Source organism: Python bivittatus, unplaced genomic scaffold, assembly GCF_059951505.1.
Source record: "Python bivittatus isolate LINGU-HERP-01145 unplaced genomic scaffold, Pbiv_v1 ctg000350_np1212, whole genome shotgun sequence".
Classification (NCBI taxonomy): Eukaryota; Metazoa; Chordata; class Lepidosauria; order Squamata; family Pythonidae; genus Python; species Python bivittatus.
This window is the reverse complement of record NW_028277074.1, coordinates 19934309-19953558: the sequence shown is the minus strand read 5'-3', so window position 1 is coordinate 19953558 and position 19250 is coordinate 19934309. Positions and strand designations below refer to the sequence as shown.

Sequence of the window (19250 nt, the reverse complement as noted above, 5' to 3'; positions counted from 1 at the left end):
TCTTACGAAGCCACTCCTTCATTGCCCGGGGTGTGTGTTTGGGATCATTGTCATGCTGAAAGACCCAGCCACGTTTCATCTTCAATGCCCTTGCTGATGGAAGGTGTTCACTCAAAATCTCACAATACATGGCCCCATTCATTCTTTCCTTTACACGGATCAGTCGTCCTGGTCCCTTTGCAAAAAAACAGCCCCAAAGCATGATGTTTCCACCCCCATGCTTCACAGTAGGTATGGTGTTTTTTGGATGCAACTCAGCATTCTCTCTCCTCCAAACACAACGAGTTGAGTTTAGACCAAAATGTTCTACTTCGGTTTCATCTGACCATATGACATTCTCCCAATCCTCTTCTGGATCATCCAAATGCTCTCTAGCAAACTTCAGATGGGCCTGGACATGTACTGGCTTAAGCAGAGGGACACATCTGCCACTGCAGGATTTGAGTCCCTGGCAGCATAGTGTGTTACTGATGGTAGCCTTTGTTACTTTGGTCCCAGCTCTCTGCAGGTCATTCACTAGGTTCCCCCCGTGTGGTTCTGGGATTTTTGCTCACCATTCTTATGATCATTTTGACCCCATGGGGTGAGATCTTGCATGGAGCCCCAGATCAAGGGAGATTATCAGTGGTCTTGTATGTCTTCCATTTTCTAATTATTGCTCCCACAGTTGATTTCTTCACACCAAGCTGCTTGCCTATTGCAGATTCAGTCTTCCCAGCCTGCTGCAGGTCTACAATTTTGTTTCTGGTGTCCTTCAACAGCTCTTTGGTCTTGGCCATAGTGGAGTTTGGAGTGTGACTGTTTGAGGTTGTGGACAGGTGTCTTTTATACTGATAACAAGGTCAAACAGGTGCCATTACTACAGGTAACAAGTGGAGGACAGAGGAGCCTCTTAAAGAAGTAGTTACAGGTCTGTGAGAGCCAGACATCTTGCTTGTTTGTAGGTGACCAAATACTTATTTTCCACCATGATTTGCAAATAAATTCTTTAAAAATCAGACAATGTGATTTTCTGGATTTTTTTTCTCATTTTGTCTCTCATAGTTGAGGTATACCTATGATGAAAATTACAGGCCTCTCTCATCTTTTTAAGTGGGAGAACTTGCACAATTGGTGGCTGACTAAATACTCTTTTGCCCCACTGTACACACACACACACATACCCACACACAAAAACACACATACTGTACAAGCAGCATGTTTGTACCTTTATTCATATTCTAAGGCATTTTGCATTTCCACACAGCAGTCCCAATTGCTAAAATAATTGCTAGTAGAATTCATAGTGGCGATGAGACTGTTACAGCTTTGATGTGATTGTTATTCTAGTATTTAACATCAAGCTGTATTTTCAAGAATCCCTTGTTTCCTCTGTAACTTTCAAGCTGTTCCAGAGGACTGAAGGGAGGGACAACTCTTTTGGGACAGCATGGCAAATTTCAGAAGGGAGATAAACTGGTAAAAATTATTCTCTCCCATTTGTGCTGAGGTCTTCTGTCGGCAGACATATGCCAGCTGGATGTGACCCAGAGTTAGCTTAAGTATAAAATAAGACAGTTACATATAAAGTCTTTTTAATGATTTCAATTCATCCTAAATTCAGTAGAAATCTAAATAAAATGGTGTGAATATTATAAAGCTATAGGTCAAGATTTTATTCAAATCTATTTTCCACTCTATATCTCATGGCACATGCCAGACATACTTTTCAGTCACTTATATTAACTAATCATGATAGGCCCCATATAAACAATACTCTAATAAGACATTAAGGCATTATATTAGGGGAGAATATTTCAACATCACTATACTTTTTCTATTATAAACACTGTTATTATAGTTAAACAAAAGAACTTACGGAGAGGGGAGTTCAGATATATACATTTTTCAATGTTTGAAGTATTTATCAATGTTCCAGAGTTGTACACTGATATATGCATCTTAATTTATATTCATGTTCTTATTCCAAATAATTTGTACATATATCCTATATTCCCAATTTAGTTCATAAATGTAAGCTTACATGTGAAAACTGATGCTTCAGTATTACAAGAAGTCGAATAGAGTGGATGCTTCTTCAAACTGAATCTATGTAGTCACTACCATTAATGGCTTATGCATGCATGGATCTGCATTTTTTCCTTTCTTCTCTCTGGAGTTTGCACAAACAGGGAAAAGCAGCTATGAATGATAGTGTAAAAAGCTTGCATTACTCTTGGTGTTCATGTGAAACAGAACTTAGCTGCATTCTATGCACAGAAGCAAAAGGCCTGGAGCATCCTATTACTTATTTTTACATAAATATGCATGGAACTGCAGGCTTGCCTCCAAAATGGCACAACTCTGCTTTTTTATGTTACAATACAGTTCAGCACTTCAGAAATTGGGTCCAAAATAATCTAAGCTTTAACATTTAAATATGAATTTGGACAGCAACACAAACTATTTGAATAATATATTATAAATTTCCATTAATTTTTCACTGCAAGCTGTTTTCTTTCCCATAATTCCTCATAGCATCTTGCTTTGTTTTGAATTAAATATTAGATACAATTTAAAAAAAAGCAAATCACTAAAATGAACACCAGAGGATACAGAAAGAAAAGTGAATGTGAATGTTAAATATTCCATTCTATATAACTACAGCAATAGTTGAAATAGTTTTCTTACAGCATAATCTTTAAAATTACAAATCCATTACTTTTTAAAACAATGTACCCCTTGCCAAAAAAAAAAAAATGAAGTGCACACATAAACAAATTTATATCACATAGAAATCTGAAGAATTCTTTTTAATAAACTTGGCTACAATTAATGTAGAAAATGTAAGCAGTGTAAGTTTTTAAACTTAAATCCAACTTCTAATCTCTGGTACTTTTTACTTGGTGTGTAAGTAAAACTTTCAGATTTACTTATATTTCCATTTAATTAGTGCAGGACAATTAAGTAACCAACTGCCCATCTTAGAGATTTGAAAGACAGGAGGAATTTATTAGTTTACAAATGTTACACTGTGCCAATTAGCTTGTCAAGATAAATAATAAAGTAAATGCAAACTGAAAATCAATGTTTTTCCTACCAGATACAGAACCAAGACAAGAGAATACTTGTATCTTTCTCATATAATCTGCAAACTCTTAATGGTCTATCACATAGCCAACACTTTGCTTAGAATGTCTGAAAAATGGTGATGTGTCTTCTTCTTCACCACAAAGCAGTATTTTAATGCAAATACCATTCTGGGTACATCTCTTTCACATGGTGTGGCAACCGTGTTGTAGGAAAGGCCCCCACTGTAATAAAGCACTTCAATGGATATTTATTTTGTTTTCATTTTCAGGTAAGCCAAATTATGGAATTTCATCCATTCTTAGTCGCTTAGGTGATGGTGGATTTTGCAACAGGTCTTCAGATGGTGAGGATCTCTCTGAAATATTGAAAATTCAACATATGTTTCAGTTAATATTTAAAAAACCTGGATTGATGAAGATGTCGATACTCTTTATTATGCTATCCCTGCATGGGTTGTTCAACCAAAAATAATAAATGAGTAGCATCAAAATATGACCAATAGAGATAAAATCAATTTACTTAGTAATTGTTTGACAATAACTTCTTAATAAACTATCAACAATTAAGATATTTTACCATGCTGAGTTGAATTTCTGGAAGAATCTGGAGTAGCTGCCTTTAGAGGAATCAGTGCAACTCTCCTAAGCAAGAACAGAAACACGGCACATTAGAAGATATGCAAATATGTCTACTTTTCCTTCTCTCTACTTTCCTTAGTGATGCCAGCTGTCCTCCAACCACCCTTCCCTTTTCTCCTTGCTTCTTCTGACTTTTCTTGATTCCTCTCTTAAGACTTAGTTCTGTGACCCATTGTACACAAAGGCTCCCTTAGTGCAGTGGCAGGGTGGAGCCTGTAAATTGCAACATTACAGATATCAAATTTCTTTTCCCAGAAGTCTTCTATCACTACACATCCTGGCCTTGCCTTCCTGTCTTGGGGTAGCAGCTTGGTAGTTATTGCTACTACAATCTATCTTCCAAGGAGACGCCTTTATATCTTAACCCCAGGGTCTGTTTGCTAAAACATTTCATAGTCTGGAAGGCCATCTCAGAGCTATCATACCTAGAAGCCTGTTTATTTCTTGGTTCCAAACTGTAACATTAAGCTTACCTTGGCGACTTACTCCATCCTTGTAGAGTATTCAGTGTAATCCTACTGGATTGGTTTACTTTTGATGTATGGCCTGATGGTTGCACAGTTTTTTTATCTTCCGAAGATGACATGGGGATGTTTTTAATCACAACAGGTGTGGAAGGCAAGTCTTTATTATTGATTGGAGTCTGGCATGTAGCTGATGGATCTCCAGACTTATTAAGACTGCTGTCCACTGGTTTTGAAACTGGAGAGACAACACTTGGTGACTGACCCTTTTTAATTTTCTTTTCTGCTGTGCTAGGTGTTCTGATATTAATGACTGGCTTCTCTTTCAATGGGATTCCAAGTTCACCTTCTTCAAATGTAACAAAAGAACAATATCCATCCGTAGAAGAAATAGCAAGAAAGGATCCATCACTAGACCTGGCATTTATTTGTGGGGAATAAGTGGAAAAAAACTCAGTCCTGATTACTTTAAAGTAATAAATATATACACATAAAACTTTGAAAAATTAATCGAATCTAGTTGATATTTGCAGCCAAGTGATCCATTCAGAATGAAAGCATAAGTGGATCATAGTTAACTTCAGAATTCAAATATGTGCTATTACTTGAGAGCCTGCTCAGCAATTCTGATGGAATTTCATTCAGTTTTTTTAAATAAACTAAATCAGCGAACATTATAGGGAAACTGATATGAGTCTGAGTCTATTTGATGTTTGCCATAGCAGTTTCTGCGACTGCAATAAGATACTCTGAAGTTTCATATACCATCGTTCTTTTCTTTTTTCATTTTCTTTTCATTTTTGTATTCTGCTTTTTAAAAATTTGTGTTGAAATAGTTATAATGTTTGACACACGGGCCATAAAATACACTGCTATACAGAGTCAAAGGAAAATTCTGAAACACATAAACCAGTCTGAGGTATTAGGTCTGTTTATAAAAGAAACAATTTCCTATTGTTGAAGACAGATTATATCTTTCAAGATAGTTCCAAAATTTTACTAAAACTGTAAAAAAATGGTTAAAAACAGAATGATCATATTATTATATTTATCTGGTAGGAAATGAGTCCCCCCTCCATAATTACCTGAAAGGGGTCACATTACACTGATTGATAAAAACAGAAATTGTTGAAGATAAAAGCATGAGCAAGAGGTACCAGTAACTTCAGAGTTCACTGCTGAAAGGTGGAGGCCTTTGAAGATTAGCCTGAAGATTAGCAATGAGGGGCTGCTTGCCTAATGAATTTTAATCTTTTGTGTAATGCCTACATCCGGATTCTGTTATCTTTTTTCCCATCTAGTTAACATCTTCCTTTCATCTCAACTTCCAATTTTCTTTTCCTTTTACCCCATGCAGCCTCATCAGGCCTCCATTTTCTTTTCTGTTGTTTCTGCTGGAAGGAGGGAAGGAAAATGTATGGATGTTTCTGTGCTTCTGTTTCTGCATGTGAGAGTGGCTTGTATGCAAAAGAGAATATATCTGCAGATAGGGGTCAGTTTATAAATAGGATATATTTAAGAAGCAGCTAACCTGAAGAGTTATTAATTCAATTTTTTTTGTACCTGTTCTGTCCTTTTCCAAAATGTCACTTCTGGAAAGTATATATATAAACATACAAATAAGCACATATTTGTATGTTTATGTGTATGTGTGTGTGAGACATTGACATTTCTTAGGCTGGGGAAGGAAACCATCAGGATTTGTTTCAGCTGGAGTTGGCAATGCTAATTTGACATGGCAGGGAATCTGGGGATCCCAAATTAAGGTTGTTGTAGGTTTTTTTGGTTGAGATATTTGAAGCCAAAGTCAGCCTGAAGCCATACTAGCATTGTTTATTCTGCCCAAGAACAACCTATTTACAAAAGTAATAAATTACCTTTTCTTACATTTGTCTCTCTCTTACACATACGTGCACCCTTGCCAGTATTAAGCAATACTTTATCAAACTGTGAAATTAGACAATATTTTTCTTGTTCACTTGGAAATGAAGTAATAAGATACTCAACAGTATTGAATATACAAACTAAGACATAGATTTTTCCTATGTTTATGTTTATGATTAGTAATCGAAGAAAGCCCAGGCTATTGCTGCAAGGTATCAAATATACAAATTACCTACCATGAAATGTCACTCAGAGTATGATAATGTATGTTAGATACATAACCAAAAGGAAAGGTTTGCTGTGTATCATAGAAGAGCACAGAATCTTCCGAAGCAACAGCGAAAACCAACCGATAAGGGAGATTTGTTAGACCAATCTTCTGGGAAGTTTCTTCTAAAATAACCAAGAATGTTTGTTATAAAAATAATACCTTATTGACTAGATTATAATTTATTGCAGAATTCTCTCTTATATTTAAGAATATGATTAAAGATAGAATTTGATTAAACATCATTGAATAGGGAGCACTCAAGTTCAACCTCTTATTTAGTGTGGGATTTGAAGACTTTCTCTGAATATTACTACCAAAAATGGAAAACAATTTACTAGCACTGAAAAATTGAAAGAATATTCAGTTCTAACAACTTTTTCCATATGTATTAAAAAATAAATGCAGTTATTTCTCACTAAAGGTATAGAATAAGTCATAGCACAATATAATTTTGTAGAATATTACAAAGGATTATTGTTTAACCATCATTATTTATTTGTTTTACTTGTTTTTATTGGTTATAATAACTACTTGTAACATTTGAACTTTAAATATTCTTTTAAGGTAAACTAATGAAGACTTCAGTGGTTGTGGTATATTAAGTTAAATAAAATGAAGCAGCATATAAAACACAGCAACAGTATATAGCAGAGAGCTGGAGATGACAAATAAGATGTATGGTTTTGCATTATACAAGATGAAGATGTAGAACATAATAATCACTAATGTAGTTATACTTAATTTATTTTTCAATATACTTGCAATACAAAGTCTAACAGATTCAAAATACCTTTGTTACGTGCAGATCTCGGTTCAAAGTAGACTGGGCAGCAACGAACAGCTAAGGTTGCCTTCCCAGGACAAGGTAGATGAGCAATAGGTCTAAAAAGTAACAGCAGGTTTTTAAAAATAAAAATAGAAAGTGTGAAATGCATTTAATATTTAAATAAATATGGAGTTAATTCAGACGCTCACCTTTTCAGATTTTTTCTGGAGAAGACATAAGTAGTGTTCATTACATTCTCTCCTGATTCCACACAGCCCGCTGAGAATATGAAAACAGTGCCAAAATGTCAGTTTTACAATTAAGGATAATGTTAGATAATGCCAAGTGTACTCAACATTGCCAATTTGAACAATTTGCATGTTTACATTTGATACAAATGTACGTGGCCCATACTGAAGCTTTGCACTACTATATTATTGAAAAGAGCCTAATTTCTAATATGAATCGCTGACATACTTGTATATATTGACATTATACTTGAAGTGGTTTGTAATACATGACAACAGTAGGAAATACACATTTTTGGTCATGCATCTTCCTATAGGGGGTAGCTTTAAAAAGCTTCATTAGAGGCACATTATTGAGAAAACACCTCTTCATTATGAAAGCAATTCATTCATAATTCATTACTACAAAAGAATAACATATCCCCTAACTTAGGAGATGACAGCAATAGAATATGCTTTTTTTTAAAGATGCAAAGGAAAATAATAATATTCCTGATTCCAGGTACAGCAGGAATTCATGGAACACTTTTTTGAAAACATGAAACTATATGTAATATTAATTTCTGTAGCATCTTATCTAAGGTAACTTGGCTACTTGAAGAACACAACATTCATTTATACCATGGAATATTCATAATATTATTATGTTTGGCATAGTTATTATGTAACTAATAACTATAAGTAAACTTTATAGTTATTAAGTATTACTAACTATAAGTAAACATATAATTTAATTGGACAGTAATTACATTTACTTATTGAGTTTGCTTTAAAATGTTTTTACTTTTTAATTCAAGTAGAACTATAAGCTACAGAAATCTAATAAACTTAGATTAACTTAATTTTGTCAATTTGATATTGGCAAAAAAATAAAGTTTAAGACATAAGGCCCCAATATCATGATAATAAAACTGAGTTTTTATTCTGGTCTTAGACTCCCTCCACATGCTTACACTTTAGAAAAAGAGGTGAGGAAAACAGAAAAAAACAAGATATTTTGCATTAAAGTTTAGCCTTTACATGCTGTGTATTCAGTCTTATTTTCTGAGTTATAGATTTCTTACATCTTCTGTGATTGAGATTTCATTTCATTCTTTTGATAGATTTCCAATTCTGAAAACTGACGGTCTGCAGGAATGCAAATATTTCTCTACATTTCTCTATTAGTTCTTTTGTACAGGAACTATAGTGATCCAGTGCTGTGGATAAAATCTTTGGGAATAAATAATAGCAATATCTTCTTGTACTGCATTCGTTATTCTAAAATAACACTCTTTTTTCAGGATTATTTCTACTTTTCAAATGTTTTCAATATTAGGAGGGAGAGAATCTGGATAACATTTTAAACAGAGATGACTGTCTTCTTTCAAAAACCAAAGTATTTTGCTTTTCATTAAAAGAAAAGGAAAAAAAATGCAACTTGATTTAGTTGGGAAGGACAACTTGATATAAATAGAATGACATTTCAGTCTAGCAAATGCTTAAAGGTGACTTAAGGAACGTAGATTTGGAATTTTCAAACTAATTTTTTGAAAAGTTTAAGCAACACATATGGAGCTTTCCCCTAGTTTAATTTCCACAACAGCCACTCTGTGAGTTAGATTTATCGTCAGGATTTATTGCCAAGTCAACCACCCAACCTGGCTTTCTCAGCCCAATACAATACTCCTTTTGCACTTTAGAACTCCTCAAGAGGAATGTAAATACTTTTTTTGCATATTTGGGAGTTGAGGAATTAAAGAACAAAATCCAATCTCTCCAAAAGTTTTCCAACATTTGGAATGCAGCCCTTTACAACAGAAGTTGTGCTCCTGATCCAGAGCAATCAAATAACAGTAAACCTCAATATGTCTCACAGTACCTGCTAACATGTCTGAACAGTTGCCCGATCCCCCCCCCCCAAAATGCTCAGAGACCCTTCTCCTCTGCTGTGCGAAATAACTAAAGTAAAACTACCTACCAGGAACAAGAAGTAGAGAACCATCAGGAGTAAAAGTCAGTCTCCGGAAAAACGACTTCATGCTGTCATCGTGAAACATTCGATAGCTTTTCACCTGAATTTTTTGACAATGATAAAGCGATTCTACTTACTACCAATTACTGCATGAACGAACAGTGATTTTGGATTCTTTTCTTCAGAAAGCCATAGCCTAGTTTATACAAGGAAGGCAACCTGTGATCACAATCTGTTACTGAATTCCAATTCTATCAAAGGGATTTGCAATCCAGTAATAGCTGGAGGATCAGTTATAAAAATAAGACCTTAATCTTTAAGAAATTATCATTTTATACATTATTTATGCATCTTTGAATTACTGAATCTATACAGCTGCCCTGTCAGATGGGAAAGCAAGATACAAATCTAATAAGTAACAACTATAAAAACAATCTGATTTAGAACTTACTCAGTGCCTGAACTTCCTGTTTTTGATATTTTCTAAGTTGATTTAGCTCTATGGATAATTTTGTGCATCAAAACCTTTAGAAACAAAGCAAATCCCATTTACCAATTCTGAGACTGTCACATTTAGAATTATCAGAATATGCTTGGGCACTCTCACAAGATGGCTGCTGGGAGGTGTTGCTGTTCACAAATTAAAAGCACCAATATACTAGAATGCTTACCTCTGCTTCTTCTATCCCCCATTTTTGTTCTTTTTTCTGGGAAGATAGACACACTTTCAAACAAAGTACTGGACTACAGCTGCTCATTTTTATTTTTTGAGAAAGCTTATTAGTCCGTATGGTGACTAAAAGCACTCTTGGAAATAAGGATAATTCTGATGTATTGTTTTATAGCATGCTAGCTTCTTTTGCTTAAAATAATCTTTAAGATGTAAATAGATGTGGAAGACTGGTAGGTTCTAACGAAAGGTCTCTGAAGGCCCAGAGGCATCTGCAAGAGTCATGCTAGGGAACCCAGTTGTGAAGCGATGGTACAAGAGGGATTTTTTATATGTTAACTACACCTTTTATTAGCTTCTAAGAAAATTGTGTGAAACAATCTTGAATTGAATATGGTGCATCATGTACTTCTGATACCTTATTCTTTATATATATGCTGATATCTAGCTAAAAGTGTGGTAGTGAGAGAGATCATCTCTAAGAGTTCAAAGTATCATAGGATTGGAAGGAACTTTAGAGTCTTTTAGCTCAATCCCTGCCCAGGGTAGGAAGCCTCAACCATCCCAGACAAATGGCTGTCCAACATTTATTTGAAAACCTCCAGTGATGGAGTCCCCATGACTGCAGAAGGCAGCCTATTCCACTGCTTAATAGCTCTTACAATCAAAAAATTACTCCTTATTGAATTTGGATCCTTCTCTGTAAAGCTTCCGTCCATTGGCTTTTGTCCTTCACCCATGGGTCTACCATACATACAGATATGCAGATCCTTCTTACAAGCACTACCACTGAGCCAGGTACTACTTATCTTGTAGCTGAGTATCTGAATTTTCCTGCCTAAGTGCAGAACCCTATATTTCTCACCACTGAATTGCATTTTTGTTGAAAAAGTCAAAATATTCAAGTCTCTCAAAATCCTTTTGAACTTTGAGCCTGTCTTCTGAGGTGTTACCTGTCACCACCAGCTGTATGTCGTCTGCAAATTTGCTGAGCATCCCTTCTATTCCCTTGTCTAAGTTAGTTATAAAAATGGTGAACACTGGGCCCAGGACAGAACCCTGAGGTACTCTAGGCATAACATTCTCCTTATAGACATAGATCCATTAGGGACACATGGTGGGAATAGCTGTTCAATCAACTCTGAATCCATCTGGCAACGGGACCATCCATCCCACATTGTTCCATTTTATTAAGAAGGAAGCTATGGTCAACTTTATCAACTCCATTACTGAAGTCTTGGCACACTATATTCATAGCATTCCTTTGGTCTTCTGATCTAGTCACTTTGTCAGAAAAAAGCAGTAAGATCAGTCTGGCACAATCTATTTTTAATGAACCCATGCTGGCTTCTAGTAATGATCTTGTTCCTTTCTAAGCGTTTACAAAGCCACAACTTGATTATCTTTTTGTAGAATTTTCCCAGGTATTGATGTCAAGCTGATTAGTCTATAGTTTACTGAGTCCATTTTTTTTTCTTTTAAAAAGATTACAACAACATCAGCTCATCTCCAATCTTCTGGCAATTCCCCTGCACTCCAAGTGTTCTCAAAGATTACACTTATTGGTCCTGAGAACACATTCACCAGTTCCTTTAGCATCCTGAGATGTAATCCACCTGCCCCCAGTAACTTGAATTCATTCAAAACAGCTTGGTATTCTCTCACCATGTCCTTGCCTAGTTGGATTGATTTAGAACTAAAGAAGCTTCCTTTGGAAGACTGTATTACTATCTGAATAAGGACAACAATGTAGCATGGAACATAGAGCAGACCTAGTCTTTGAAAAATCTCATTCCTTCTTGATTTCCCCACTTCTGTTCTCTTTGGGGACTGTTGGGGCAAAAATGAAGTGCAGAACTTGTTAGAATATAAGCAATGATGACAATGTTTTGCAGTATATATTTCCAGTGATAAAGAGTATGATTATATTGATAAATATTTCTGAATTATAGGTAGAAAGAATTTTAAGTAATTCTGACCTCTCCTTCAGATCCTCCTCCTGATAGCATTTTAGTAACATTGAATGCCACTCTCTTGGTCTGTGTGTTATACACTCTCAGTATCCTACATAAAAGGAAAATATTAATTACAAACACTGAATTAACAAATTGCAATGTGATAAAAATGCCCGTGTTCTAAAGCTTTTCTAGAAAAAATGGTTCTAACAATTTCAGTTTTTTGGAATTAGGGTTGTACATTGATTTGGAAGGATGTGCAGAAGCATAAACATAGCATTCATAAACATAGCATTAGTCCATGACTCATTAAAACAGGGTCATGTTTCTAGGCTCACACGGCTGTGGTGAAAGCTTGCCTCCTGCAATTGCATAATCATGAAAAAAGACAAAGTTGTTTTAATAAGTTGGAGATAGCTCCTGTGCATCTTGAAGCATCTCTGCTAAATCAAAACTAAAGCACTGCGCAACCCTAATAGCTACAATACCACTCTACCACTGGTCTGAATGAAATTATTCAAAGCAGTTTTGTTTGGGAACAAGATAATCATACAATAGTATTTAAAAGGAATTGATGCATAAGATAACTGTCAGATATAATAATTTCCAGTAAACCTGGAACATATATATCTGAGTAGAACAACTACATGATTGAATTCTAAAGAATTAGCATTAATTTAATTCCTAAAGGGAATACGAACTGCTGTATTGTGGGCTCAGATCTTATAGCTTCCAATATGCTTGAATGCAAAAGGATTCTTTGCATCTGTCTCTCTGGCCATTTTTGCTTTGGGGGAAATTATTTCTCACTATAAAGCAATTGGGGAGGATTTAAGGAGCTGGCAAACACAAAATACTGATGTTTTTTAAACAATACATGAACAGTAAACACAACAATCTGATACTCCAAGCAGTAAAAACTTACCTATCACAACTAAGAGTTGCAATATACTGTCCTACAGGGTCCCATGTAACTCCTTGCACATAACTTTTGTGTTCATTAAAAATAGAAACCTTTTGCCCTAGAAACAATACTAAGTTAATTAATTTTCAAAATAGTGAGACAAATAATTATATCTATAGCAGTTTCCTTTATGGCCATTTTTTCTGACCGTATAATTTTTCTGTCCCTTTTAGAAACCAACAATTACAGAAATAAGTACAGTAAATAACTACATTCTTATGCAGTCAAAATCAATATACACATACTCTTTAAAGATAAAGGAAGTCAATATTTTGGTAAATCAGTTTTAAGCCAAGGCATGAAAATTTGTAAAAATATGGTATTTTTATCACAAGCAAGTAAATTGCACATTTCTGTAAGTTCTAAAGATGAGAGTCAGCAATCTAATAATCATTTAATTTTGAAATACTGATTGGTTGCAAATCTGATATTAACACCAATACTTCTTTCCTGCTGCTTCTAATATATTATCCAGAAAGAATGACAAATGTTCAAAAATAAAATAAAAAAGGAAGAAAGGAAACCAGGAGCAAATGTCCCTTTTGATGTGTTCTGAAATCTTCTAGCAGGAAATATTCCTTTCTAGAAATGGTGCACTACTGGCACTCAGTCCACTTACAAAATTTTAATTCTGAGTTAATGTTATTTGGCATGGCTATTAGATCTGTGTACTTTGACAGAATATTTGGATTGTAACTGAACCACTGTTCTGGATTCACACGGCAAAGATATGAAACTGCCACAGCTACTTGAAGGCTAGGGATGGCTGCTTCGCTGCTTTTCCAAGGTTATCTGGGCAAATGGGTGTGTTTGCAGGAGATATTCCACTGTCTGGGATAGCTGGTGAAAGTGGCTTCAGGACATGCAAACAAACATATACCAAAAGACCTTGGGAAGGGTGTGAACCAGCTGTTTCAAGCCATCAAATACTAGGACTGCTTTATGTTGCAGATCCTGCGTGTTGCAGAGTGCCTTGTCAAGGTACCTATGCTGGCCTAACAGCAAGATTTGCTCTTATAACAGAAAAGAAAGAAGGAAATAGACATACAGTTTTATGATTCATATTCATATTCCAATTTGTAAACAACTGTTATTACTATTATTGATAAAGATACTTCCTAACTTTCACTGTAATATCTCAGCATACAAATATATGCAGACCTGAATTCTTCCAGTTTTCTACTGGTACATTAGGCAAGTAAATTAATTAGCATGCCATTGCTTTAAATTTAAAGGAAATCCTGTATGTGTCTGATCCACAAATTTGTCTTTTGGACTAACATGAAAGAGGTTGTAATGATATTTAAAAGTATACATGGATTTCAACACACATTTATTCAAAGCATGTGAATTGATGATTATTATAAATTATTTCATAGCATATTCCTTCATGCAGCTTGAGCATTAACAATTACCTTTACTGACATCCCATAATATAGCTGTGTTGTCAACTGAGGCAGAAGCCATATAATTTCCATCAGGGGTCCAGCAGATATCATATACATCTTCTAAGTGACCTCTTAAATGAAGCATAGTAAAAAGGAACTGATAAAGAGGAAGGCAGTTATTAAGGGGATGATAATGTTGATAAATATTCCAACTATTAAAATTCAAGAACACAAGCAAACCAGTCTTATATTGTTATAATTTTGTCATATTAGCAGCTTTGGTTCAAAGTACTATTTCATTCAGTGAAATTTCTATAAAAGCTAAGAAAGCTACCTTAAAGTTTTGATTACTGTCCAGTTTTCTTTGTTCAGCTGGTTATCATCATCATCATCCTGAAATGCAACTGCTTCTAACTCCTTGTTGTCATTCAACTTCCATAACAAGATTGCAGCATCTGTGAAGGTTAATTTCACTGAAAAATCTTTTGCAATTTAAGTTTTCCAACAATTATTTTATTATGACATGGCATTATAAGATTTTTTTCCTGTTCCTTCAAGTCAGATTTTGATTCTGGCGACTGCCTGGACAAGTCCTTGCAGTTTTCTTGGCAAGGTTTTTCAGAAGTGGTTTGCCATTGCCTCCTTCCTAGGGCTGAGACAGAGTGACTGGCCCAAAGTCACCTAGCTAGCAGGACTAGAACTCATGGTCTCCTGTTTTCTAGCCTGGTGCCTTAATCACTACACCAAACTGGCTCTTTATTATAAAACTAGCCACTAGAGAACTAGAGTTAAGCATAGATAGAATTGCAATCTATCTGGAGTAAAACCTGCTGCATTTAATGGGACTTATTTCTGGGTAAATATACATGACTGAACAACATACATCCCTCATCACTAAACACTAAGAACATTACATCACTAAAACTATTTTAAATCTTAATAACTGTTTATAAAAAAGTGTGTAAAATCAGGATTTCTTTATTTAGATGTTTCTGTGCTTTGGTTTAAATTTTGAGATTTGTAATATTCATACGACCTTTTTCCTCATTATATCAATGGTACTGTGAAGATTGCAATAGAAAATAGTTTCCACAGCTCAATACCTTATACAACAATTATGAAATACAGGAAAAAAAAAAACCAATTAAGAGTAAGATTAGTATTATTAACAGTTATTTAAGGTACAGGCATTATTACTTTTACTATTGTAATATCTACTGTATTTCTCTGAATAACTTGGTAACTTTATTATATTATTCTTAATGATAAAGGAAAATATATTTTATGTTTTAAAAGATTCTCAGATTGAAAAGTAACTATAGATGCCCTACATGAAATGTTCCTGAGTTGTATATGTTCCTTTATAAATAGGTATAAATATACACCATAAACACACTTACTCTCTTACTAAATCTTAAGAAATTTAAAATCAAGACTTCAGTGCTAACTTTACACATACCATCACCGCCAGATGCTAGAATTTCACCACTGGGAGCAAAACGTACAACATTCACAGCTTTGGTATGGCGAGCTAAATTGGACAAGAATTCCACAATTGCTTTCCCATCTGGTCCTTTTTCTACCTTCCATATCTGGTTGTAAAAACACAAAAGTCAAAGAAAAAATATAAGAATAACTAAAACACTGAAAATTACAAAGAAATCCCAATGATAACATAGTTTGAAAGTTATATGTTATATATGAAATGCTGCAATAAAACATTATAAATTTTTCATGATCAATTTGAATATACATACAGAAATAAAATAATTGCTGTTCTATGGCCATCCAACGCCCAAACTTCTAAATTAGAAGGCTTTTTAAAAATACATATTCAAAACTGTCCAGTTCCAAAAATAGCAGTTCTCATATTACAAGAGAACATATAAAAATATAGCAATATCATCATTTAACTCACACGAACAGTTGTGTCTACTCCAGCTGAGGCCAGTCTGTTGATTTTACCATCAGTTCCATGCTGGAAATCTAAGCTGTACACGGGCTCTTTGTTGTGCCATGCAATTTCACAAGTGATTACTTTCATTCTGTATAAAGCAGATAAAGAGTTTTGAAGGCATGTTTATTTTAATGAACCTTAGTATTCCCCAGTACATGGCTATCATTGTATTGGTCCTATATTTTTATGGTGCTTTTAACCTTACTGTACACTTACTTGAGTTCAATTGATAAGACTATCTAGCCAAGTATAATTATTATTATGAAACACAAAACAGACCTATCATTCTGAAAAATATTAGCCTAAACAATGGAAAACAATTCTTCAAGAATAAGCTGGAAGACAGCTAATCACTCTTTTTCCTCCCTCCTTAGTATCACCATGTTCTGCAGCTTATAAATTTATGGAATAAAAATGCAACGGTTTAAAAAGGGTAGGGGTATGTGGTGATAGTGTTACATTTCCAGGGATTTTATGATGAGTAAGAAGAATGCTCTCATTTCCTATGCATTCCATTATGTTTCTTTTGCTAAGAATTAAAATTCTTCTTCAAAAGGATGACAGTAACATTGGGGCCATAAGATGAAAATTAGGTTGTATATAATTAAAGCATATAAGTAAAACAGTAACATGACAACTGTGATTTCTCTTCAAATTGTATAAATCTTTTGTCTTTTACTAAGAAAAGCAACAGTAAGGCTGCTGAAAATGTAATGAGGCACAAACCTCAAGATGACTCTGGAGCAAACCTGGGTTTGCAAAAATAGTACTGTAAATACTATCAGAAATATTCAAAGCATTTAACTTACATTATCTGAACTTCTCTAAGGCACACAAGGGTTAAGGTTGGGATACACACACTGGAAGGTGAGGCAAAGCAGCTTGTCTAGAACCCCCCCCCCATCTTCCCACCCCTTTTCAGGACTGAGGGTGCTTATCACTCTGCCTCATTCATGGAATTTTAGAATTTGGGGTGTGGGGGGAAGAGAAGGATCCACAAACCATACACAGAATAAAAAGCTCTTAGACTTTTGTTTATAAATGCTTCTTGGAAACAAGTTCTGGATCAAAGGCTTGTTGAGGGCTCCATATTCTTAGTTCCCAAACTAAATTAGCAAGCCCTTCACTCAACTCATTCATTTCTCTGTTTAAACACTTCCTTTAATCTTGGAGCCAAGTGCTACTTGTGTGTCAACCTATTACCTCGCTTCTTGATAATCTACGAGGAAGAGACCTGACTTTACAGAACTACTTTCTTGCACTGTTTACCGGGAAGGGATTCTTATCTAACCTAAAATAAACCTTCGGGACCTTCCACATCTCAACCCTCGGTAGGAAGCGCAGCACACCCATTTTTGCCCCCCCCCCAAAAAAAAGGAAAACTTCCCCCGAACCTACTGACGCAGCACAAACCAGGGACGCATCCCTTTGTGACAGTTTCCGTATAAGTTTCCCTCCCACTGTGCACAAGCCGCTTTCCCGCCCCTTCTCCGCACTAGCAAGAGATCCGTTCCTTTGGGGTCCTGACCCAGAGTTTTGCCTTTAGTGTCTGCCCATTTCGCGCCCCCACCTCGCCATACCTGCAAGAAGAATCAGCACAAAAGTCCGGTTGCAACTCAAAACTAATTCAGGTTCCCGCGCTCGCGTCTGCGCATTAGAATCATCGGGCGTCCCGAAGGAGGAGCCGGTCGCCCGGAGGCTTTCTTGGTTATGATGTCCAAAAGACTCCACCTAGCGTCCGGAACACGCCCCGCTTTTTCTGTCCATCAGCTTTTCTCCTCGGTAAGTTTTATTCCACTTCCCCTGGCTGGAAGGCTAGCCTGGGTACTGTAGTCTGTTGCAGCCAAACATACAGAGTTGTGCGCTTCGCTATAAATTGAAACCCAGCCATTTTCAGTTTTAACGTGCTGTTAGTCTATGACTTGGAACAGAGCTTTTCCGAGTGGACACTACTCTGAACTAGAGCCCAAACAAATCTTTGCGGGCCAAGTGCTTTCTAAAGGCCTTCTCAGGAGCGGCTCCGCGCGTGGAATTAGCTTCTCAGAGAATTTCACGCTCTTTTGAATAGAGGTCTTAAAAGAAAAATCAATCACGCGTGAATCTTTCTCATCCCTGCCGCTCCCCCTAATTTCCTGCAGAAGCTTGAGCACAATTTAAGGAACAGAGAGAGGAAACTGTGTGTCCAGCAGCGGGATTAATTGACCATCCCATTTCTAACAAAACTTTTCACGTCACACATTCAAACTGTGTGTATTCTATCGCATTGGTTGCCCTACTCGGAAGTTATAGTTTCAGGCCTGATTCAATACTCGTGTTTTATTTTTTGAAACAAAAATATAATCCTATCAAACTCACCTCTGTGGCTCAGGTGGGTTACAATTTTGATGGATTATGTACTGCCAGTGTGTTTAAGAACAACGTATCCTGGCTAAAACTGGTACCCAAAGTTTAAACATTTTAAAAGTTCTTCTACTAGACCCAATTTGTGCGTTTGAACTCTTATCGCTCCAACTTTGGGCACCAAAGGCAAACAGGCGGTTTTATTCAATTGTCCCACGTTCTCTGGCTTGTGAAAGCCTGGAACATCCTATGGACCTGTAGGTGGAAGCATGGTTATATTACAGAGTGAGGAGGATAAGCAATTACACATTTCAACACCAATTTAACATGCGAATTTGGTTCCAAGTTTCTATTTTCAGTTGTGCTGTTACCTAATACGGCACATTAATAACTACTTACGTGCTTATACAAGGTCTTGATTTTTTTCGGTAAATACAACTCATAAAAACTACTTTGGGATACCTACCCAAGTGTTAATCTATCGCTGAGTACTGTGTACAATGTATAATTGTACAATGAGTACTGTGTACAATGTATAATTATGCATGTCTGAGCTAATAGTTAACTGTTCATACAGTAATTAGAATGAACAAGGTAGGGAAAGCATGCAGAATAGAGTTAGTCCTCATCTAGCAACTGCCTCCGATAGCCACCATTGGCTAATAAGATGGTAATAATT

The 19250-nt window shown here is 35.7% G+C and overlaps 1 protein-coding gene across 1 annotated transcript; it reads right to left on the bottom strand.

Moving 5' to 3' along the window:
• Window positions 1–1153: 1153 nt before the first annotated feature.
• CHAF1B (chromatin assembly factor 1 subunit B) lies at window positions 1154–17990 on the bottom strand. The gene is made up of 14 exons (XM_007423328.4): window positions 17812–17990; window positions 16193–16319; window positions 15734–15866; window positions 14609–14729; window positions 14302–14405; window positions 12848–12944; window positions 11947–12031; window positions 9304–9397; window positions 7305–7374; window positions 7120–7211; window positions 6295–6451; window positions 4184–4591; window positions 3649–3713; window positions 1154–3427 (listed from the first exon to the last, which is right to left on the bottom strand). The coding sequence occupies exons 2-14, from the start codon at window positions 16316–16318 to the stop codon at window positions 3351–3353; spliced, it is 1629 nt and encodes a 542-aa protein (XP_007423390.2). The 5' UTR covers window position 16319; window positions 17812–17990; the 3' UTR covers window positions 1154–3350.
• Window positions 17991–19250: the final 1260 nt, after the last annotated feature.

Bases quoted from the DNA above. Each gene is read 5' to 3' on its own strand.
- CHAF1B (XM_007423328.4), bottom strand. From the start codon at position 16,318: ATGAAAGTAATCACTTGTGAAATTGCATGGCACAACAAAGAGCCCGTG. The intron at 12,945-14,301 runs GTAATTGTTAAT...TATTGTTTCTAG, and splicing joins ATTATGGGATGTCAGTAAAG to GGCAAAAGGTTTCTATTTTT. The intron at 7,375-9,303 runs GTAGGTAGTTTT...TCATATTCTCAG, and splicing joins TTCTCTACTTCTTGTTCCTG to CGGGCTGTGTGGAATCAGGA.